Source organism: Amia ocellicauda, chromosome 13 (assembly GCF_036373705.1).
Source record: "Amia ocellicauda isolate fAmiCal2 chromosome 13, fAmiCal2.hap1, whole genome shotgun sequence".
In the NCBI taxonomy this organism is placed as follows: domain Eukaryota; kingdom Metazoa; phylum Chordata; class Actinopteri; order Amiiformes; family Amiidae; genus Amia; species Amia ocellicauda.
Window position 1 is genome coordinate 17193827 of NC_089862.1, and position 25274 is coordinate 17219100.

The 25274-nt window shown below is 35.3% G+C and overlaps 2 protein-coding genes across 2 annotated transcripts; both read right to left on the reverse strand.

Annotated features, from left to right (window-relative positions):
* Window positions 1-2020: 2020 nt before the first annotated feature.
* On the reverse strand, window positions 2021-9847 carry otop1 (otopetrin 1). Its single transcript, XM_066720029.1, has 6 exons — window positions 8394-9847; window positions 7612-7748; window positions 7076-7134; window positions 6526-6656; window positions 3786-4696; window positions 2021-2928 (listed from the first exon to the last, which is right to left on the reverse strand). The coding sequence occupies exons 1-6, from the start codon at window positions 8758-8760 to the stop codon at window positions 2758-2760; spliced, it is 1776 nt and encodes a 591-aa protein (XP_066576126.1). The 5' UTR covers window positions 8761-9847; the 3' UTR covers window positions 2021-2757.
* A 3921-nt stretch (window positions 9848-13768) lies between these two features.
* Window positions 13769-19852, reverse strand: tmem128 (transmembrane protein 128). Its single transcript, XM_066720030.1, has 5 exons — window positions 19702-19852; window positions 15895-16033; window positions 14883-15044; window positions 14411-14520; window positions 13769-13995 (listed from the first exon to the last, which is right to left on the reverse strand). Exons 1-4 carry the CDS (start codon window positions 19808-19810, stop codon window positions 14421-14423), a joined length of 510 nt encoding a protein of 169 aa, XP_066576127.1. The 5' UTR covers window positions 19811-19852; the 3' UTR covers window positions 13769-13995; window positions 14411-14420.
* Between the last annotated feature and the right edge of the window lie 5422 nt (window positions 19853-25274).

Genomic DNA, 25274 nt, shown 5'->3' on the forward strand with positions numbered 1-25274 from the left:
CAATGATTGACAATATTTGCCCCAGAGCAAATTCTACTACCTATTTCTGAAAGTAATTACAAACGTATTTGTTATAAAGACGATAAGTGAAAAATTAGGCATATAACATATATATATATATATATATATATATATATATATATATATTTATTACATTTTTGTAACTTCACTGTTATTAAGGTTGATTATAATGGATACACAGATACAAATAAAAAGAGTTATGTACTATTTTACCTGTCTTATTATTTGCCCTCAACATCACATAACCTTTTGAACAGTAACTGTTGGCTGCCCCAGTATATCATTCTCTACTGCTGAACATCAAAATAACTGGAATAACAAAGTGCTTATGTTTCCTCTTATTGCCTGAACAATGGTTAGGAACAGAACAGACTGGGGAAATACAGTCTAGGTAGTTCAATTAAACAATACAATAATCAACCAATGGTAGTGGTTACATATACAAATAAAATATAGTGCACAAATACAAAGGCACCATTTGGAATTAAAGTTGATATTATACATTAAATATGTGTATTTAATATTATTAATATCACAGAAATACTTCAATTTTAAGTATATAGTTGCAAAGATATTGAGCAAACAGAATTCTGTTTAGTCAGTACATGACTTATGTAATCAACTGCTAATTTATGTAACCTTTGTCAAAAACTTGCAATATGTTCCCAATTTATGATTTACAGATATAGATGTAATTATATTGTATCACACATTACCATTGTAATTGTGTATGTGTACAACAATTCAAGATACCTGACCATTGAAACATCTGAATCCCAACATTTACAATGGGCTAATACAAGTTTTAAGTGAAATTTCCCACACCACATAGAAATACAGGGCTCAAACATCCTTCCCTACATTCATTGCTTCACATCCCTCCATCCTCCCCAAATGTCCACTGCCCTCATTCATGCCCGCACCTTCGGCCCTACTTTTCTACATTTCAGACATGATTCTGTTCTGCCACCTTCATGTTGGTTGTTTCATGACATGCAAGAATCTCTACAACAATACTTTAGATCTAGTGTTTTACTGATTTTTTGTTAAATATACCTTTGAGTGAAAGTCTGCTTTTTTTTTTTACATATACATTTCTATAGAAGGTGTGCAACAAGATTTGTTTTATTATCTTGTGTAAGATTTACATTTTTTAGGTTTTAATATTTTGTTTGTTAACTTACTGTAGATGCACAGAGTTTGAGCCTACATCTTGTAAAACAAGAAATACACCAAACTGCAAGCTATGAACTGGGAGTATTATTCCATTCTTGAAAAAACTAGAACAATAAGAAATAATTATTTGAATTATCTTATCTTACAGAATGTAGAAAGGGTGCCATTATTAAATGACAAAAATAAAACAAATCAATTAATTGATTAACAAATAAAAATATAGAATTTGAATTTTTAAAATCCTCCAGCACACCACTAAGTTCAATTAAAGGGTTTGATTAGCAATGAGGGGCTCAGGTGGAACAAAAACCACAAGACGCAGGCCTACCCTAAGACCAGGGATAGCCTGCTGAACTACATCCATCTTTAACAAACAAACACAACAACAACAACAAATGAATTGAAAATCTGATACATTTACACTTAAAAGTAATTAAGGAAGTAAAGTAATTCCAATGTTATTTAGTAAAATACAACTTATTGTTTGTGCTTTTGCAGCAAGCCTAATATATCCCCTTCTACTTTGAACATGTTATTTAATATAATATTTAGATATGTTAGGAAAAAAAATACTATATAGAGACTGTTCTATGAGATTTTGTCATCTGATTAAAGAAAACAAAATTGCTGGACCTTCATTTAAAGTATTTGGGTCTATGGTTATTTTCAGCTATTCATTTTGTTTTTGATTGGATTTGCTATTCAAAATAATAAAACTTTCCCAAAAGTTAATCAAACCTGCTAATGAGGGTATGATTTTATTAAATATATCGCAGAGCACTGAGAGGTTAGCTAAACCTTTGTGTGTTGTCTGGGGCTTAAACTAAATGCAAATACAAATAGGCTGAATTAACAGACAATAATAAAACAATAATAACAGCACAAATGCCAATAATATAAAATATGAACATTCATATTATAATTCATACAGTTCAAGTGAGCTGGCTTCCCCATATTTATTGCATTGAAAGGAAATACATTTCAGATAGTAAGATCATCACATATAATTCCATACACAATAAATGCTAAGAAACAATAAATCAAAGCCCTTCTTTCCCATACTTTACCTACCAAAAAAAGGTACTATGTTTTCACATTTTATTTAATTCTTTAAGTTTCTTTAACTGCTCAATAATATATGTGTATAATATTCATTGTGGTGCTGAGGAGAATCATAATGAATATGAAACCTTAACAAAAATGTTGATCAAAAGTACAATATAGTATAAGAAAGGATATTGTAAATTCAAGTAATATATGTATACTTTCCATTCTACCTTGTAATAATAACAAAATATATATAACAGAACAAAAAGCACCAAGGAAGGAATCTGATTATGACTGTAAATATATATATTTTTTTTCTTCTCTAAATTATTAACCATACTTAAAAGATATTACACAATTTTCCACTGTGATCACCCTGTCCATCTGGTTAATTTAGTATGGACTAAAACATTTGCTCATAGTGGGAAATAGATACCAAATTCATCTGTAAGGATAAAACACAGTAGAAATCCACATTTTACTTTGCTTTGTGTAAGAAAACTGTCTGCCCTGTCAAACTTTTTTGAACACTTCAAAAAGTGAAGCAACTGAATGCATGCGGTAAAAAAGATTCAAGGGCATGGCAAAGTTGAGGATTGTGGTCCATGCTGTGAAGCCAAAGGTGTCTTCTTCCAATCCATTATCATACTGCGGACGACAGCCAAATGCTGGTAAGATCCAAAGCTTCAAAATAAGGAAAGACAAAGAAGGTTGGTTATGTCTATTCCCAATTAAAGTCCATAATTTTCAGAAACATATACATTTCAATAATAAATAATACTCCCAACCACTGTTTACACTGAATGTTTTATGTATTTATTTTTTCACACACTAACTCCAATATATTTTATTAGCAGGAACTGTGTTCAAATGTGCTCTTTAAATCAGGTTTTATACTTGGTGTTCCCTCATAAAGGCTTAAACTCTAATAAATAAAAAACAACAAGAAGACAAGAATAATGATTTTCTGTGCAGAATGAATTGCTAACCATCGACTACAGACTAAACTACACTAAATTAAGGGGTATAGCATTGATGCTGAAACCAGGATTCTAGTCAGTTTCATTGATTTATATTGTATTAACCATTTCAAAATAAAGGGTAGCATGAGTCTTGGTTTTCTATCAATCTACAGTCTGTCACAGGATGAGGTACAGTCAACTGCTTTAATCAATGCAGTCCTAATCATCTCCCAAAGTATTTACACTGGCTGTTGTATGTTTTGTCACTCTGGGGGTTCACTCCAATGCATTTAATTCCAGTCATGTAAAATACCTTCTGGAATACAGCTGGGAGAAGGATTTGCTCATCAACGTGAGGTCTTTAATCTCATTGCCAACTTGAGCAGCCTAATGGTGACTGGTTTGTGAAAGACATCAGGAAATGTACCTACCTACCCACTTTACTCTCATCTTGAAAGTACTTTTAAGGTATGCGCCATTATCTTAGCTAAAGTTAAATAAATTTTAATGAAATCTCCCAGCCTTGGGTTATTTTGCACAGTTCTAAGTTTAACATGCTTAAAATAGATATTGTCTTACTGAAATGTTGCACAGGAACAGGAAGACAGCGATATTCCTTAGGGCCATTCTCCTCTTATTCAGTTTTGCTGCATTTCTCTTTGGTGGCGAAATGGAAACCTCTGGGAGCCTTCGTGGGCCACCATATACTTGGCTATTATCCTCCTGATCATTTTCCATGGAGACACACACTATATCTTGATTCTCAAATGCTCTATTGATAATACCGTTGTATGGTGGAGCCAGGGAAAGACTGTTGCTCGCCGTCACTGAGAAAATCTCTGATCTCTTCTCCGCCTCATCCTTCTCATTGCTGTCCTGTTGTCGGTAAAGGGATTCAATGATAAAGAGGTTTTGAATGTATTTCTCAATTATAATGAGCAAGGAATACATTAAGTTTGTCCATCTGTATTTTGGATTCCGCTTGGCAGATATCACCGCAATGATAGTGCACCAGGACATGAGCCACGCACCAATGGAAGAGCCGAAGAGCAAGTCAGTGTCTAGCTTTCGGGATGGGTTCTTAGAGTAGTCCAGAGGTAAGTTATCAGTTCTGAAGATTAGTAGGCCAGAACTCCCAGCTGCACACATAAAAGCCAGTATGACAATCCCATAATAATAAAACATAGATATTGCGGACTCCCTGGTTTGTACAGAATCTTCAATGTGTATTGTATATAAAGCAAGTATAGCTATTGTACTGGCAAACGCAATTAGTCCAAGAATTGGGCCAATGACGAGGCCCGTTGTACTTATTACACTTTTGTGATGTCGTTGGTAGTCAATAGTTCGTCCGATGTTCTTCCACATGACGAACAGCATGACCGAAACAAAGATGTGATACTCAATGTTGAACGGGTAAAGGTAGTTCAGGACGTTGTAGAACATGGTGCAGGCATTTGTGGTGCAGTTGCAGTTAGGCTCACCAACCTCTGATAAGGGAAATGTAAAAATAAATACAATAAATTAACCAAATGAACAAACATTTCACAATAAAACTACTGAAAAAATCAAACCATGCAGTCACACGTTTATCGTCTTGTAGTTTGAATAGTAAAACTGTGACCCTAAACATTTATTTTGAAATGGAATATAATTCTGTATATATATGTGAGTGTGTGTGTGCATGCATCTATATGTTATTTCAGTCAAAGTTGCTCTTCTATCAGCTTGAATCAGTCGGCCCATTCTCCTCTGACCTCTAGCATCAACAAGGCATTTTCGCCCCCACAGGACTGCCACATACTGGATGTTTTTCCCTTTTCACACCATTCTTTGTATACCCTAGAAATGGTTGTGCGTGAAAATCCCAGTAACTGAGCAGATTGTGAAATACTCAGACCGGCCCGTCTGGCACCAACAACCATGCCACGCTCAAAATTGCTTAAATCAGCTTTCTTTCCCATTCAGACATTCAGTTTGGAGTTCAGGAGATTGTCTTGACCAGGACCACACCCCTAAATGCATTGAAGCAACTGCCATGTGATTGGTTGTTTAGATAATTGCATTAATGAGAAATTTAACAGGTGTTCCTAATAATCCTTTAGGTGAGTGTATATATATATATATATATACATATATACATATATACATATATATATATATATATATATATATATATATATAATACATACATAAAGTGCATTCTAGACATTTGAATTCTAAAGTCTCTCTTAACAATTACTCCTGAAGTCATGTAACATGAGTTTTAACTTCCATTCCCAATGGAGCAGAAAACGCAACTCGAGTGTGACCAATTTATTCTTTGAGGATAACAGATAACTATGAAGAAAATGTAATCAAACGATTTGTTACGACGGTCTCTTGGGGTGTTAAGTTTTAATGTCTGAGCTGTTGAATGATTGGAAGTGATGGACAATAAAGCTCTATATCAGAAACATCAAAGGCACTATACTGCCCAGGCAAAGCTCTGCAAAGCAATTACATGCTCTGCTCTGAGGCTAGAGAGAATAGATCTGTGTTTGAAACAGGTCTGATTTGAAGAAAACAGAAATAAAAAACATGGAATTTGATCTTGAACAGTTTATCAAATGTAAATCTAAGCACTGCAGAGAAAATAGATCAGGGTGTGTTAAAACAAATAAAATGAAACTGAATGCATGCAGGTACATGAATACTGTTTACTAGAAAGTCTCACAAACTAATATTTTCTAACATGAAATAACATTTTGCTAGTGCAGAATGTCTATAGTCTGGAGATAGGACACATGCAGCAATCACATATTGAAATGTTCAACTACATGAGCTGTGAAGCAAGAGAAACTAGGTCATTCAAAGCTAGGTAAATAAATGCCAGGTGCTTTCAGGGTTGATAATCGTATATAAGACAAAATGTTACCTGTGTAAACTGAACCTTGTTTTCTATTTTTGTTAACTGTAGTCTGCTGTCATAGGCATCTTTAGAACAACCTTTAAGTGCAAATTGTATTACTTTTATTTATATACCTACTGCCCTCTAGGGGCTATGATAGTACATGATAAATATATATAAAATGTAGCATGAGTAGCACAATGAATGAGAAGATGAGACACTTGTCATTTCACTGTTGTACCACTATGAGCCCTTTACATGGATCTGACCAAATAAATGTAAAGACAGGGAAAGCTTACAATGACAATGACACACACCAAAAATGATATGAAGGCATTAAATTTAAAGCATAAGATATAACCCTTAGTAGACCCATGTCTTAATAAATGTTCTTCCCAAGTCTACATCAACCAAGGTTGTATTTCTTACCCACTGTTCCATTCACAAATCCAATGGATGTTAGTCTTCTTTTATGTGTATTTAAAAAATGTTTAGCTTCTGTCATCACTCCATTACACCACAAAAGTAGATTAGTGAAGACTGCGTGAAGTACTCCAAACCTAGGGGACAGAATTCTTATTTTAACAAACAATACAAAACTAAAATGGCATGCCGTTTATATCATCATTATTGAAATACATACATATTTAGACTTGACTAGAATGTAAAGTTTATTAAAAACAGCATTGCAATTTTCAGGAAACATTGTAAAAATAACAACAACATATATTTCGAATTTTACATAGAAATATGTGTACATTTGTAAAAAGCTGATTCAGTACAATCACAAAATGGAACAATTTTCATAAATCATGCAATATGCACTTCTCTTGGTGTTTTAACACCACATATTAGAATAAATATAATTCAATTTTAATGTGCCAACTTTAGGTTATTTCCATTGCATATGTAAGTATTACTGAAGTTTCTAAATTTTGTTAACATTTTTTAACATAATTAATTGATATGGTTAATATACCTTTCAAAGGTCTCAAATGTCTTGATCACATCCTTGATATGAAACCAAAGGAAATGTACCTAGTACAGGAACAAACAATATGGAACAGAAATGTAATGAATTCAAATAATGTAATACAATTTGATAAAATATTTAAGCCCTGTAGCCATTCTATTACTTAAGAAGCAAAACACAATTATACAGTTAAAAAAGGAGAAACAAAAAATGCATCTAGCAGCTGATATGGTGCTTAGTAGTTTAAGGTATACTTATACTAAAGTCAATATTTGAGAGGTCACTTCAGCCACAAGCCTTGCTGAGCCTGAAAATGTGGCATTGAAGGAACAATGGCAGGCTTATGTTGTTCATGGTGAAAAGCTGGGCCCACAGTGTTGTCCAGAGAACAAAGCCTATATTATTCCTAAGCAGACCCACCCCAAGCATTTTAGAAAATAGTTAAAAAAAAAATAGCTCCAGGGAAATGAGAAGTGTCACAAAATACACTTGATACACCTTTTTTCTGGAAATTCCGCAAACTTATAATCAGTTTATCTTACCTGTGATATTGTATGAACAGCGTGAATTGCTGGGTAAACCCCCAGTGTTGCTGACAAACAACTTTGATACCCAACAAAATATCCAATCCGGAAAGCATCCATAATTAATGAAATTAAAGCAAGCACGGTTAGTCCACCTAAAAAGAAACAAATCATAAAATAATAAATGTTGATGTATATATTATTGTTCCAATCAAATTAATCTGATTGGAAAACAGTTTTCAGCAATTGCACAGACTGACCTCTCTCACATTTGTAAAAAAGCAAGGCAAAATGAAGACGAATAAGGTTTTATATACATTTTCTGCAGTTTTGTTTGAACAAAAATGAAATACTCTTACATAAAAGTTTACTCAAAGTATATTAATATAACTAACTGGGAGAAGACATCTTTAAGAACTGGTTTGTACCCTTCTTCTAGTTCTTCATATATATATATATATATATATATATATATCTATATATATATATATATATATATATATATATATATATATATATATATATATATAAACAAAGATACTTATTTTCAAATATAAATGCATATTCACAACACACACACACAGACACACACACACATACTATATATCTTAAGTAACCATAGATATATATGATTCATTTGGTACTACACTAATAACAAAACATGTTTATTCTAGCTTTTACAATATGTGTTAGTATTATTTAAATCCGTAAATACTGTACTCGAATAATCCCTGTATTTAATTCACAAATGCAGATGCTTTCAACACTACATGTGGTAGAGAGAATTGTATGTATTGTACCTCTTAACCAGCTTGCCCCGGCGTGGACATCCTTCTCCGACACTAAGCCCCTCTCGCTGTCTTTTTTAATCATATACCACAGCATCCACATGAGCTGCAGGATCATCAGGGAGATGAGAAAAGACAACAGGTGCTCTTCCTTCACAGAGGTCTCGGTGTACGACAAAGACAACATCAACGCCACCCCGACCAGGAGCAAATTGATCCCATATTGGCCACTTAAGATATCAGCATTTTTCTGGGGGTAGTCATCTGTGAAACTGATTTTAATGTTCCTGAATTTCTTCTTGTCTTTGTTCGTGAAGGATCCTGGAGAACTGTGACAGTTCTTGTTGAGGAACATAATATCCAAGCCGTGTTCCCCCATGGCTCCTTAAAATCTACTGTCTTCAGATCCTTAAACGTCGATTCAATCTAGTTTGAAAGCATGCGTCCAAATCGAAATGTGCTCTGGATATATTGCTCACATGAACGGAGGCAAAGAAACAGAAGAGGGTCAAAATGTGCATGTCAAGTTGGAATCCAAGGTCAGTGGCGGCTGAATAATTAGTAAATAAACAAGAGTTTGGTCATTGCATTTCAGTGCACAGTAATAATACAAAAAGATAAAAAGCTGTCAAACGGATCTAGGTCGATAATGATTGGAAAATCATCCTCTTGTAATTAAGTCAACATTGGGCTAAAATTGCTCCATACCCTTCCTTTATATCTTCTCTGCTGAGTCACTGAGATTATGCGGAATAGATAGGATTTCAGTTATCCGTTGCTTCAGTCCGCATCATTAAACCTGACATAAGTTTCTCCAAAATCGATCTTCGTATAGAGGCAGCCTTTCATTGAACCCGGGCAGAGCTGATTCCGAGTACAGAGCCCAGCCGACGCTTAGCCAACAGCTGCATAATTGGCAGCCTGTCCACTCTTAAACTCTGGAGTAGAAAACGGAGTTTGTCAAAGTATTTCTCTTGAAAGGATTTCCCCAAAAAAGAAACCAACGCACCCTATATCCAAGAAACGAAATCCGGGGAAAGTAGTCAAAAAAGTTAGTAAATATACAAAAGTCACTTTCTTCAACTTTGATCTGTCCCCACCCTGCTTTTATTCTTTTTGTAATGCAAAGCAATCTTTGTCAAAATAACATCCCTCCTGTGACACAGACACGGTCTCTCTGATACTGTATGTAATCCTTTACTGCCTTTTCTCCCATGGTAAGGAACTCACCATTTCCTAAATACAGAATCGGGTTACAAAGGTAAAATCTACAATGGTTCTTTATGTTTCCGTCTTTGTAGAATTACACGACATCTTTGATGTTTGTAACCTTTGCTGAGTCATATGTATCTCATTTGTTATTTTAATTAAAAGTCCATGTAGGAAAGATATACAGAATTTTTCCTCGTGAACAATAAGAAAATTGTTAAAACAATAGCTGGACTGCTGACAAGGCTGATCTATTTCGGTAATCGAAAACAACCCAACTTGTCATTATATATATATATATATATATATATATATATATATATATATATATATATATATATATATATATATATATAATGTGTGTGTGTGTCTATGTACAGACACATACATATACATACTTATATATATATATATATGTGCAGTGAGGGAAAAAAGTATTTGATCCCCTGCTGATTTTGTACGTTTGCCCACTGATAAAGAAATGATCAGTCTATAATTTTAATGGTAGGTGTATTTTAACAGTGAGAGACAGAATAACAGTAACAAAATCCAGAAAAATGCATTTCAAAAAAGTTATAAATTGATTTCCACGTTAATGAGTGAAATAAGTATTTGACCCCTTCGACTTAGTACTTGGTGGCAAAACCCTTGTTGGCAATCACAGAGGTCAGACGTTTCTTGTAGTTGGCCACCAGGTTTGCACACATCTCAGGAGGGATTTTGTCCCACTCCTCTTTGCAGATCCTCTCCAAGTCATTAAGGTTTCGAGGCTGACGTTTGGCAACTCGAACCTTCAGCTCCCTCCACAGATTTTCTATGGGATTAAGGTCTGGAGACTGGCTAGGCCACTCCAGGACCTTAATGTGCTTCTTCTTGAGCCACTCCTTTGTTGCCTTGGCTGTGTGTTTTGGGTCATTGTCATGCTGGAATACCCATCCACGACCCATTTTCAATGCCCTGGCTGAGGGAAGGAGGTTCTCACCCAAGATTTGACGGTACATGGCCCCGTCCATCGTCCCTTTGATGCGGTGCAGTTGTCCTGTCCCCTTAGCAGAAAAACACCCCCAAAGCATAATGTTTCCACCTCCATGTTTGACGGTGGGGATGGTGTTCTTGGGGTCATTCCTCCTCCTCCAAACACGGCGAGTTAAGTTGATGCCAAAGAGCTCGATTTTGGTCTCATCTGACCACAACACTTTCACCCAGTTCTCCTCTGAATCATTCAGATGTTCATTGGCAAACTTCAGATGGGCCTGTACATGTGCTTTCTTGAGCAGGGGGACCTTGCGGGCGCTGCAGGATTTCAGTCCTTCACGGCGTAGTGTGTTACCAATTGTTTTCTTGGTGACTATGGTCCCAGCTGCCTTGAGATCATTAACAAGATCCTCCCGTGTAGTTCTGGGCTGATTCCTCACCGTTCTCATGATCATTGAAACTCCACGAGGTGAGATCTTGCATGGAGCCCCAGACCGAGGGAGACTGACAGTTATTTTGTGTTTCTTCCATTTGCGAATAATCGCACCAACTGTTGTCACCTTCTCACCAAGCTGCTTGGCGATGGTCTTGTAGCCCATTCCAGCCTTGTGTAGGTCTACAATCTTGTCCCTGACATCCTTGGACAGCTCTTTGGTCTTGGCCATGGTGGAGAGTTTGGAATCTGATTGATTGATTGCTTCTGTGGACAGGTGTCTTTAATAAAGGTAACGAGCTGAGATTAGGAGCACTCCCTTTAAGAGAGTGCTCCTAATCTCAGCTCGTTACCTGTATAAAAGACACCTGGGAGCCAGAAATCTTGCTGATTGATAGGGGATCAAATACTTATTTCCCTCATTAATATGCAAATCAATGTATAACTTTCTTAAAATGCGTTTTTCTGGATTTTTTTGTTGTTATTCTGTCTCTCACTCTTAAAATACACCTACCATTAAAATTATAGACTGATCATTTCTTTGTCAGTGGGCAAACGTACAAAATCAGCAGAGGATCAAATACTTTTTCCCTCACTGTGTATGATTGATTATATATATATATATATATATATATATATATATATATATATATATATAAATATAATCATTCTAAACACTATCATTCTAAATACTTGCCCATATATCAAGGTTCTTTAAGTGGAAAATCCATTGAAAATGCTCTATTGTAAAATGAATGTGACATGTATATGGCCCATATTACCATTCAACACAAAGTTGGAAACTTTCAAGGAGTCAAGGAATCAGAAATCTGCTGAGACCTACATGTGGGCTATCCTCATCCAATCCCTGTGAAAGCCTGCCAGAAAGCCTAATTCCTAGGATTCTCTAATAAAGAGTCAGTTGCACAAAGTCACAGCAATTCAAAAGACTTGCTGTTCTGGTCTACAAAAATGTGTTATACTGTCACTGGACAGTTGTTCCTTGGATGATATATACTTATTATTTGGCAAAAAATCTAAATGGACTATATAACATCCATCCACAAAACTAAATGTTACAATTGATCAATCTTATATTCTAGGAAACAATAGACTCATCTATGTCTTGTTTATAATTTTCTAGGGCAATGTTCTACAGTTCCAGTCTCCAACCCAGCTAGGAATGGGAGTAAAAGTCAAGCAGTTCAATTAACTAATTAAGATCTGGGATGGAATTAAATCCAGAAACACTCTGGCCCCTGAAGACTACATTTTAATGCATAGCATGGATTCATAAAAGTCAGATATTGTTAAACTAATTTAAGTGTATCAATAAAGCCTATTCGATTTTCAGATTACTTTTAATAAAGTAAAAAAATGCAAAGTACGTTGTTAGACTTGAAGATACCCAACACACCTACCATCTAAAACAAAGTTAAGATGTATAAACACGACTACCACTCCATTCTAGTGTTAGATTTGGAAATCATGAGATAATGCAAATTTAAATAATGACAATATGGGATCAATCATATTAAATGGTTAATTTGATGTATTTATTTAAATCAAGGCCTGATACTCTGTGGTCACATTACCTATGAGTATAAAGTCCTGTTATAAGGATTAAATTATACTGGGAGATACACCCCATTCTTGAATTCATTACTGTAGTTTGACATTTTTTAGTTAAAAAATGCACGATTTTCATATCTTTAGTGTTGAATAGTTTAGAGAAGCAGAATTTACTTTAAGTAAACAGTGATTCACCTGGTCTAGTGATGCACAGTGAAACATTAAAAAAAGAGCCTAAAAGAAAATGGAAATGAATTCCATTAAATCCCAAAACAACAAAAGAAGGAATGACTGAATGATAAATATAGATTGGTATTACCTGACAAACACAGGATAATCATTTTAAAATGAAAGGAGTGGATTCATGCAAGGGATTAGACAAAGTAAATTGTATTGCTGGGTGGATGGCTAGTAAAGTTAGTTTTTTGTCATAGTTTCAGAGACTTTGAAGAAAATGGTATAATCTCTTCTTCGAAGCATGCTTAAGGATAATATTATTAAAAGATTTGTATCTGTAGGTAAAGGTCAAATATAATGATTTCTATTCTCTCTCTCATATATATTTAAGATGGTGTGAGGTTACCAAACTTTACACATCTAAATCAGTATGGATTTTAACATTTGAGTTTTCAAAACAGAATTTAAAGGTGTAATGGTTCCGTCCATTCTAAGCACAGTAAGTATGGAAAAGACTTGCTAGTAGCTATTATAGAAAGCAACTCTAAATAATTATCCCAGTAATATAATACAAAAGACCATTCTTAAATAAACATTGGGTGCTAGGATTGAATACACATTTTGACTGGCCTACTAAACACAAACCAAACCTGTACCGAGTGGGGCTTTATTTTTTGCCAGATGCTTCTTCTAATCATGAATATAACTGCTATGATATACAGGCTTACGGTCTGCTATTAGTGGGTGGGTCAAAATTTTGATTTAATCTGGCTTTAGAGTCCAAGACCTCAAATTCAAATGAAGTACACTATGCCACAGAAATGTAAATGACAGTACTAGAGATGAAATCATATAGGGTGTTACCAGGTTAAATATGACTAAACTAAAGATCAACTATAATACACTATAACCTAAAGAATGTATACCCTTTCTGCTGCTCCACATTTTATTTAATTTTTTTTACCTTGGTGAGTGCAACTTTAATATATTTACAAAGGAATACAAATGTATAACATATGAGTCAGTTTAGATTAATTTATTATAATTAAAGTAATACAAACATATCCCAATGGAATTTTCTGTCTCAAGACAAGTTGGTAAGCAAACAAAAAACAGCAAACCTAGTGTTAGGTTACCAAATATTAACTTACAAAAAAATTTCATTACAAAAACAAAAAACAGACTTATTATTGAAGTCAACTTCAATGTCATTTAAATGTATGTGGAAGTACATCATTCAAAGAAGTCCTGTGTGAAAAGAAACACAAAAACAGGTCAGAAACCACATAATTGATACAATATCAAGAAAGGTTTTATAGGAATTAATTAAATTAATTAAAGTTGCTTAAAATACATTTAATATAGTTAGAAAATATGTATCATTCAAACAAGTCTGCTTTCAAGCCTTCTCCAAAACTTCACTATACCAAGGTGAGCATAGGATGAGTATTCACCCAGTGAGCCATGCATGGGACAGCAACTCTACCACAATTATAAACTAAGCACTCAAGAAACTATATCAATATTCATCAAATATATTAGAAGGACAAATACATTTCAGCCGTTTTTAATAGTCATCATTTTCACATTTTAATTCTGTAAGACAGTGGAATGTTTAAATATGTTTTGAAAGTAAAAATACTAAATCTAATATTTCCCTTACCTTTCAGTCTTTATCCCAGGAGGGAGATGAACATTACAACACCCATGAACTGAGTAAAAAGGATTACGGGCGTGAAGAAAGACCAGACCGGCCACAAAGCTATATTAAAACTGAAAGGAAACAAACAAAAAATTATATATATGAAAGGGGTTTCTTTGTTGTTGTTTTATCTAGAAACTGGAACAATATATTGTTGTATTACAGTAAATCTAAAAATAGAAATGAAAACAGTCAAATCATGTTTCAAAATCATGCAGACAAAAGAATGGATTCTTTCTAAAATAAGAGAATATTTGAGATGTGCATTAGGTCTGTTATTGAACCTTGTTTATTAAATTCCTTATGTCCATGTGGAGAGTTTACACATTTACAAAAAATGAAATCGTCTAACTAGCTCTCAGCCTTTATTGTGTACCTTTCCTTAAGTCCACAACCCAACCACCTACTCCAGTGTCTTTTAAATGAAGCTCACCTTGCTGATGCAGCAATAAATGCAGCAGTTGTGATGGGTGCAATGGCTGGGTATTCCTTGTCATAATCCCGAATTCCACGGAACCACTCCAGGTAAATTATGCAGAAAAAAGCCATTATTACACTTACAGCCAGCAATATGATGCCAATATTAAACCACCAACTGCAAAGAAAGTCACACAAATAAATGCATAGTTAATATATATATATATATATATATATGTATGTAGATTTATTAGATTAATACAGTGTTGTTACACAAATAAAAACTGACCTTTCACCATTCACAAACTCAGATTCTAACACTTCCACTTCCAGAAGGTTACTACTACCAAAGCTTCACTGCAGCTTCTAAACAACAAGGTTTTTGAAAGTTACAGAACTAGAGCAAAGCTTTTAAAATCTGCTCTGTCAGCAGCTGGAGGGCCCCCAACCCCAACTTCAATCTATCTTTCTCTAATTTTATCATCCAATCATCTTTGGAGGACTGCCCACATCACTCCAATTTGTAACTCTTATAACCATTCTAACCCAAATAACCCAGGCAACTATAAACCCATCTTTGTTTTATCAGTAGATGTAAAGAGAGCAATAGAGAGAGAGGGGAAAAATGGTAGTGTATTAGCAATTACTCAGATTTCTAATGTTTCTCGTTTGGCTGCAGTACACTCAGAAAGGCACAGGGCTTTTAAAGTGTTTTTCTTTTTGCTCATTCGTTTTTTGAAAGTTGGATTATAGCTGGATGCTCATTTGTAAACCACAGTGAACAAAAATGTTATTTTATTTGCAGCTTAACTGAAGAGTTTATCCATTTAGAACACCTTTAATTGAACTAATTTTGATTTTCCTGCTCAACCTAACAGTTAACAGCCTTCACCCAGGTCTTTGCTAGACTACATAAAGGAATACATTACATAATAGGAATTCATACCATGGCATTTGAAAAAGCAAAATAATCCACAACATAAATAGTAGTTGTACTTTATGTTCGGCAAACAGAACAACTTTAGCACCTTTTAATGTGTGCATCCTCTTTAATGACTACAAAGAAGTCAGTGTAGTACGTCAATCCAATTGAAGCCACAATCCAGAAAAGTGAGTGACGATTAAAGCGAGGCAATGGCTTTTCTTTCTTCTCTTTATCTTCTGAAGCTGCAGGACAAAAAGGGATTGATATTAAATGTTAGCACTAGCCTTATTTATATACAGTGACTTGGTGTCAGGCAGTTTAGTGAATACATCACTCCAGATTGGACTGAATCTTTTCTTTGTCAAAATCTCACTACAAGTAGCTACCTATACTCAGCATTAAAATGTGTGTGTGTGTACACATTTACATTTTATGTATTTAGTAAGAACCACGACATTCTTAAACACACTGTTTTTTGTAATTAACTCTCTGGGTGAAACCAATGACATTCCTACAGTCAGCAGGCCAATCGCACACTACCTCAAAACTTGAGATATCAGTGGTATTGTGTGACAAAACATTTTTCATTGGCTTTTTATTGTTCCCAGCACAAGGTGCACCTGTGTAATGATCACACTGTTTAATCAGCTTCTTGAAACGCCCCACCTGTCAGGTGAATGGATTTTCTTGTAAACAAATTTGTGCACAAAATGTGAGAGAGAAGCTTTTTGTGCTAATGGAAAATTTCTGGGAACTTTCCCTTCAGCTCATGAAATATGGGACCAAAACTTTACGTTATGTTTATATTTTAGTTCAGAATAGAATAGTTAAACACTAGTTTTGTGCTACGAATTCAGCAGTGCTATTCCCTGCAGTCTATTTAACGTAATAGTGTCACATATGGATCATCCAAGGTTTTCATTACAGAGGCTAATATATCCAGCAGGATTCGACTGCCAGCTTGCCCAACAGAAAAAATATTTTGGACAGGATGGAATTTGCAGCAGGAATTGTTCTTACTTAATTCAAAAAAAGGCAGACAACATCCCATTAACTTCACATATAATGCAAGACACTTATAGTAAATTTGACCAACTAGAAGACAGGGGTTCGTATTTTACGCAAACAAAAAAAAAAAAAAAAAAAAAAACCTTCAGATTACATACAATAATCATTAATTATACCTTTATTTACCTAATATACCTGATTTACATAATGAGCATTAGCAATAATTAACAGCCACCATTAATTATACTGGTTCAAATTATTTGTAAAAAAAAATTAAATTGCAAGAAAATTTTATCAAAATATACACCAGTTTGAATGTATTACAGGCATCAAAATTTGTATATGACCGACCAATAACGTAGTATTATTGTTACAAGGTAAACGACATACCTAAAATGGACTGCTCCTTCTGTATCTAGTGCAACAACGTTAGATCAGCACCCCATAAACATGAAAACATGCACCATAAAAACAGTGTGTGTTCTGACTCTACTTTATTATTATTATTTTTTTTACCCTGCAACTTATAAGATATTGGATGTGCATGCATTTCCCATTTTAATCATGTGTTGATATTTCTCATCTTGTAAGCTGGCCAGTGAACAAAAAACAAAAAAACTGTGAGGAAAGGCATTTTCCTTCTTTGAAAACAAATCTAGCACAATGATGGTAAACAAGACTCATTATGTGACACTCGATACAGGAGCACTTGGCCATGATTTCACCCTGACCAAACCAAACAATTACTTCCAGACAGAGATTGGGCTTTAATCAGCTGTGAGGAACCAGTGCTAAAGGGTGATAACATTGTCACACATCACACTGGCACTGTGCATTGGCACATCCAACTGGAAAGTGTAAGATGACTTGACAACGGGACCAGGGTCCATGATTGATGCGTCTTCATTAGCTCATTTTTATTTTACAAGCCTCTGACATTCACAGGTTGTACTGTGGGATATGTGGTATGTTGGCAACATCTGATTAGTTCTGTTGAGAGACATGTTCCCTTGAGGCCTGTTGTATATTGCAAACCTGTCCAGCAGTCCTAGTAACCTGCAATCATCCCGGATTGTGATTGGTTTATCCTGTTGTTGATGTGAAAGTTTACCAATGACATTTCAGGTTGGTGTCTGTGATTTTATTTATTTGCAGTAAATCAGAAACTTTAAGATTACAAGCTGTAAAATAGGAGAAAAAAAAAGAAGTGATGTTTGGTTGATGCTAGATCACATCCACACAAACAAGTAAATGTCTACTTATGTCCTCCTAATTTGACATTAGCAAAAATAAGCATACTTATAACTTGTAACTCAAACTTCAACAAACCACTGGCTGATATAAAAAGTTTACCACACATCAAAATTAAATGTAAGCCTAACACTAGATAAACATGATCTCAAATTGTACCTGATTAACTCCCATAGTTCAAATCCATTTATTGCCACCAATAAATAAATAATAGCACGTTTTATTGCACAAAAGGAAGTGGAAATACAATTCTAAAATATCAGACAAGATTCCTCTATTTTACACAGGGGAAAAGTAAAATCATGGTCATTGGGATAAAATGATACCATATAATGGACTGCCTCAGGCTTATTAACCAGGAACCCATACCTACTATGACGCACACACTCACACAAAAACAAAGTGTCAGGTTATGACCTATGATGTCATATCATACTTTTCTTTCACAACAAGTATGTAAGGTTCAGCTGATGGAAAATGAAGACTTTCTGGTACATCTGTCCAAAACAATACAGGAATCCCATTTAATCCTATTGTAATCTACTAGAATATCAAAACAACTTCGGAGATTGACAGGTTCCTAGTATTTATTTCAATATGCCATTGAGAGGGGAATGAAGTTGCCTTTGTTAAAACAATTACACATTTTATTTTGCAGTTCACGTAAAAAATAAATTAAAAAGGGGACAACTGCTAGCCTATTACTTGGGATTGGTCAACACTTGCCTATCAAAGCCGAACAAGGATGTGTGGGGGCAGAAGAAAAGTAACTGGGACACCAGAACACAGAAACCATTGACAGGACTCTTTTACACAGAAATAGTACTTCACATATTACTACAACTGGCCAAGACTGCAAGGAAGAAAGATGCATGCCAAGCATTAACATTATCTTATAAAAGGCTATCAGACTTCATTGCTTGATCATATCAGATATAACATTCATATAGACGTCCCAGGATGCACGTTTCATCTCACAGCTGCTTCCCTGCAGTGTCCAGTCCAGGGTGGCACTATAGTCTAACAGCAGCTCAGTGTCTCTGGCTTGTCAGCTTTGTATTGATGTAAAAACAGTTGATCACTTGTCTTAAATAGAGACCCATTTGTCCAACTAAACTGTACAGAATTGCTGAAAGATGAATATAAGGATAATAGCAATAAACTGCGCAAATATTCACATATACATCAATAAATGGAAGGAAAAATCGACTGAATCAATAAGGCTGTAAATGAATTACATTTGATTACTGCATTAGTTATAACGGATGGTTCAACAACGATATTTTAACAAAGATAGCACAGTATTATGTAATAAAGCCATTTTGTCAGATGAAGGAAGTGAACCTGTTTGAAGTTAGTAAGATATGAGTGTGGACTTAAAGTTGTTTAATTAAAATAAACATTCATTATCTGACATACGCTCTGAGCCTATTTAATTTTGAATGTTATTTTAGCTTTCCATGTACAATCCAAATAGCACAAGTGATTTAATATACGGGGTGGAGGTGGGGGGAGATACATTAATATATAATCTGATGTGTAAACTACAGTCGGAAGTAGTATTGAACTGACTGAACTCACTAATTTAAGCAGTTTATTGAACTTTAAATAAAAATGTATACAACTTGGTTACAGACTTGAATTAACTTACTGTGGTCATTGTCGGTCGTGAATGAATTTCCACGCAAAAGCAACTCTGCATCTTGTTTAAACCTGTTTCGCAGAGCTTGAAACTCAGCTTTTTCCAACAAATCCGCCATGTTCCTTGTCTAGCGTCCTGCCAGGCTGCCTTCCTATTGGACTGTGAAGCTGGCAAGGGGTGGGCCTTAGACAGCAGCTCAGTATCCTATTGGATAACAGTGTACGCGAATACGTCATCTTCTTAAAGATACACAGCCCCAACTTGAACTTTCAAATATATAGACCTCTATGGCAATTGTTCAAATAAGACACTTCTTCTTCTTCTTCTTCTTCTTCTTCTTCTTCTTCTTCTTCTTCTTCTTCTTCTTCTTCTTCTTCTTCTTCTTCTTCTTCTTCAATGAAATTAAACAAAGGGAAACTGCTAGTAGGAAAGTCCTGAAATATTTGTACCTCAATGCCAGGAGTGTAAGGAAAAAGATGTTAGACCTAGAAACCACAGTGCTGGCGGGTGACTATGATGTTGTAGGAGTGACAGAAACATGGCTTACAGAAAATTATGGGGATGAATACAAGTTGAAAGGACTAACACAGTTTAGGAGAGACAGACAAAATCGAAGAGGTGGTGGGGTAGCATTATATATCAGAAATTACATTGAGGCAGAAGAACCCAAAGTATATCCTGTTAACGAAGCAGAATATTTGTGGGTTCAACTTTTGAATAAAATATCCGGAGGATTAGTGGTAGGAGTGTGTTACAGACCACCCAACTCAGATGTTCAGCAAGATGTGGCATTGTACAGTGTAATCAGGACTGCATGTAGCAAGGATGTGGCTGTTATAAGGGAGGACTTCAATTTCCCAAACATAGACTGGGAAAGCCCAGTTGGGACTACAGAAGCAGAAATTGAAATGGTTGAGATGGTAAATGACTGATTTCAAACTTCATTTATCAGGGCATGCACACATTCATTTGATATTTTCAAATGACCAAAATAGGGTCAGAGGGATATTAGTTAGAGAACCAATGGCAAACTGTGATCACAATATGGTCTAAAACAAGTCTAAAACAATGGTCTACAATTTTAGAAAAGGAAACCTTGAAGGTATGAGGTAGTACTTAGAAGAGATAGACTGGGACACACTGGATACAGATTCAGTTGAAAATGAATGGCTATATTTAAAAAAATATATGACTATATTTAGAAATTTGTACCAAAACTGAAATTGAGGACCAAAAACCATTGGCCAAGAGAGAGAAAATGTTGTATAGTGAATATAAAAGGGATTGAGACAAAACTAAATACAAATAATATGTTGAACTGCAAAGAGATCTTAAGAAAGGGATCCGTGTGTGTATGTGTGTGTGTGTGCGTTTTCACTGTAAATTAATCCTTTTCCCACAGGGCTTTCTTAAAAGCACAAAGGATTTGGGCTTGTGGATGCTGCTGTGGTTTTGCAGCCCTTGAGAGCTTCCAATATTGTTCCCCAGGAAAACAAAGTGCTCTACTCTACCCGGAGGTCTTTTAAACTTTTCCTCAACAATATTCTTGTCTCAACACATGCCATGAGCTAGTCTGTGGTGCACGGCACTTGGTGCTCTTAGTGTGCATCGATGCACAGTGCATCTCTGTGTGCATTTTGGCCCCTTTGCAACTCTCCCCACGTATTGAACTATCTAGACAATTAGTTGATCTGTGCACAATCACGTAAGCATGTAGCAATGAACATGGCATTGGTCCTTGACCATCTCTACAAGTTGGGCCTACGTATCAACCCAGGAAGGCACCATGTTTGGGACTGCATCCCCGTCCACTGAGAGAGTTACTTCAATCAGCTCTTGTCTCTCCCTCTTTTGGTCTGTGGGGACTTGTCAGAAGCTGCTGGGCCTACTAGTGGCTGCATTGTAGGCTGTATCCCTAGGCCTTCTCTGGATGAGGCCTTTGCACTGCGGGTGATTGCTAGTCACTCTGGTGTGTTTGAAGGCACTCCGATCGTGGCAGTGCCTTTCAAAACTGAACCCTCAGACCAATATACCACAGAGAGGTTGTGACTAATTGTTATTCTTATGAAGACAGTTTTTGAGTGCATTTTGAGTGATTTAAATAAACAATATTATAGTTAAGACTCAAATACTTAGTTTTATTTATAAACATTTGTAAGCATCTGTATTTCACTTGAATTTCCTCAAATACAGGGGTAGAAATGTTTGGCAATTTTCCTAGGGAACATAATGAAAGAATGCTCTAGAAAATACCAGAAAATAAGATTCTTGGAAAGCTTGGTGTGATGAACTTATGACTCTGTGGTCATCTGAACTGATTATGAGCCTGTTGTTTCATGGTTAGTGAAACATAAAGACAATGTTATTGTATGAAGTGCAAGACCATGCCAGAACCGGACCTCACGTCACATTTCTGTGAAAGGTGATACAATGTAATCATAGTTTAAAGCAAGATACTGTTAATACACAGACACACACACAGACACACACACACTTAGAGAGAATCATGACAACACAATGCACAATAATATGTTCATATTCAATACAGTATCAGTTTTCCAATAAATGCATTGAACTTCAATGAATAAGTTCATTGAAGAATGAAAGAAAGAAAAAGAAAGAAAGAAAGAAAGAAACATGAACTCAGTAAGTTTACATTATCTTTCAGCTCTTGTTTACTCCACTCCCCCAGTGCAAACATTAGTACAATGTCTAGTAACTTCAAAAGCATTAATTATACATTGTTATTCATAACTGTTACCGTGTAGTGAAGCAGAACTGTTTAAGTGTGTCTTCCTATCTTGTGTGTGTCTGTTCAGTGTGTCGGAGTTGGGCATTTTTTAATGGTTGGAACCTGGGTCAATCAGAATAGCTGGGCGAGAACTGATCTGACCCTTGTGAAAGTATCAAACCCTTGTGAAAGTATCCAGTTTGTATTACTGTTTGTCTGTGAGAGTGATAAAGTATTTTATCAGATCATAAGTACTCAAGAAAGAGACATCATATTATAATATATGAAAGGTTTACTGTTTCATACGGAAATGTTCCAGATAGAATTCAGAAAATGATAGGTTTACTAAGGTCACTTACAAAATTAATTCAAGACTTAAGCTGCCTACTTCCTCCATTATGACAGTGAAAATATTATACTTGGTCACTTTTTGTTGTAGTCATTACATACAAACATTAAAATTGTCATTATACTTATAGTGGATTTTTGTTTTTCTTCATTTAAATTTAAATGTAACGCTTAAAAATTAGAAAGTACTGTTTCTTCGGTGTGTCCATAGATCTCAATGTTAAGGCGAATATCTTTCCATAGTGAAACAACATCAATTCAGCATGCCCATTTTTCTAATGATAAAGAAAAAGACACATGTCATCGTGGAAATACAGTAAATTCTTCATTGCAATATCTGCTGGACTGTTAATTGTGGCACATTATCTGATGATTATTTGTCCACATTTCAAGGATTTTTTTTTTTCACAAAATGACATTGATACCTTCAGATCTTTTGCTAAGGAGTTTTAAATTATTGGTACGTCATAAACAAAATGCAGGAAAATACATATTCTATGTATGTATGTATGTATGTATTTTTTTTTTTTTTTAGCAGACGCCCTTACCCAGCACAATTTACAGATTTCACAAGAAATGTTTTCAAAGCATTACAAAGTACAGTAAATACAATCAGTACAATAAGCATACATCCTAGTACAAGTGAGCTAATAAATGCAAAAGTAATACTGTTAAGTCACTGGTATGTGCTAATTGGTGGGGTAGGCGTAGGATAAGTTACAGCAAAATGTCAGAATTGCTAACAATACATAAGTCATCAGGAGCATGAAGGAACATAGTTTAGTAAGAAAGTGCATAAGAGCAAGAGTGCCGAGCTGTCCTGTAGATCAGGTTGCGGTATCACAGGTACAATCTGAGCAGATGTGTCTTGAGTAATCGCTGGAAGGTGGTCAGGGACTGTACAGTCTTGACATCAATGGGAAGGTCGTTCCACCACTTAGGGGTGAGGGTGGAAAAGGCTCTGGAGGAAGGGGAACAGAGAGGGGATACAGTGAGTCTTCTGGCACAGGAAGACTGGAGTAGTCTGGAGGGAGTCTATTTAAAGATGGTAAACTGTATAAGGCACAATTTAATCTGTACACAGTTGAACCTGGCCTGCTCTTCCAGTTCTTAGGTTTCACCCTGAGTGTTGTTCATGATTCTATCATTCAATGGTTATACACAATTATAAATACAATTATGTAAGAAAGAAACAAAGAAAGAAAGACCAACAACATGTTGAAACACATTTGCAGGTCTCCATACTCCATACCTACCACCACAAAACCCTTTGAAATCCTATAATATGGTATACAAATCTAAAAACAATTATATGTATCATAACAACGCTAAACTGTTCCATTCTGTAATGTCACGCAATACCTTTTGGAAGGCAACTGGTCTATGAAGGATTTGTTTTCCAATATGAAAGAAAGAAAGAATCATAGAAAGAAAGAAAGACGAACAGCAAGGCACATGTGCAGGTCTCCCTACCTACTGCCATGAAATCGAGACAACTGAAAAGGGTTTGTGTCGGTTCACTTAATTTGAGAGCGAACAGAGTGATATTGCCCGGCCACTTTTTTTTCAATATGAAAGCAAATGCATTCTGGTTCAATGGGAAACGAACTGCTCCAAAAAGCAAACCTACCTGAGGTGACATTCTCAAATGCAAATAAACTGCCCACCCTAGTTGTTTTGTTGAAGCCATTAAAACAAAAATATAAAGATTCATAATCACCTGATTGATTGTCTGTGGTGGAAATACAAGGCTAAGCAAAGGTAAAAAGCAGGTCTCTGTACAAGTTGCCTTCATTCAAATGCTCTAATTTTCAATAGAAGTTGCTAATGAATCTCCTTCAAAAGTAAAGTGTTTTCCTCTGAAATATGTAATAATCTTGATATGTTTAATCAAATTTACTTTATTTACTTTAGACTGAACTTCCACTCTAGTCATCTGCATTTTGGAAAAGTGCAATGTGAAACCAATAGAATTGTGCTCAGCGTAAAGCTGCAACTGGGCTACACCAACAAACTTGCATTTGCTTATATATTGCTTATACTAGTAGTGTAATCATTTTAAAGGCAAACAATAGACAGGGGTCTTTCCTCACACATTGTACTATGTCCAATAGACTTATTGCCCTTTAATTTTGACTCATGTAAACTTGATGCATACAAATGTTATATTTCTGCAAGCCTGTGACTTTCAGTATGTTTCTGCTTTCAGAAGAATCCATGTTTTCTGCAGCACCACCAGCAGCAAAAGCCTTCAAGTGTGGGTGAAAACATGTATTAATTTTTGAGTGGGTGCTCTTATCCAGACTGACTAATAATGAATTCTTAGGTAGGGCCTTTCAGTGGAAGGAAAATTAAACCCATATAGCCCTTTACATGCAGTAATTTTTCTTGCTGCTTCCCAATGAGCGTTGGAAAGCACGTCATTACAGCATAATACCCATTGTAAGACAGCTGCTTCTAAGGATTTACAGTATTATGGTAGCTGAAATTGGTGATGCAATAC

What these genes read in the sequence shown, in the direction of transcription:
- otop1 (XM_066720029.1), bottom strand. Translation starts at nt 8,760, where the DNA reads ATGGGGGAACACGGCTTGGATATTATGTTCCTCAACAAGAACTGTCAC. An exon ending in ACATTTGAGACCTTTGAAAG is followed by an intron (nt 6,657 to 7,075) that starts GTATATTAACCA and finishes TCTGTCCCCTAG; the next exon opens with GTTTGGAGTACTTCACGCAG. An exon ending in ATTTGTGAATGGAACAGTGG is followed by an intron (nt 4,697 to 6,525) that starts GTAAGAAATACA and finishes TTCCCTTATCAG; the next exon opens with AGGTTGGTGAGCCTAACTGC.
- tmem128 (XM_066720030.1), bottom strand. Translation starts at nt 19,810, where the DNA reads ATGGCGGATTTGTTGGAAAAAGCTGAGTTTCAAGCTCTGCGAAACAGG. An exon ending in CACGACCGACAATGACCACA is followed by an intron (nt 16,034 to 19,701) that starts GTAAGTTAATTC and finishes TTTGTCCTGCAG; the next exon opens with CTTCAGAAGATAAAGAGAAG. An exon ending in TTTATTGCTGCATCAGCAAG is followed by an intron (nt 14,521 to 14,882) that starts GTGAGCTTCATT and finishes GTTTCCTTTCAG; the next exon opens with TTTTAATATAGCTTTGTGGC.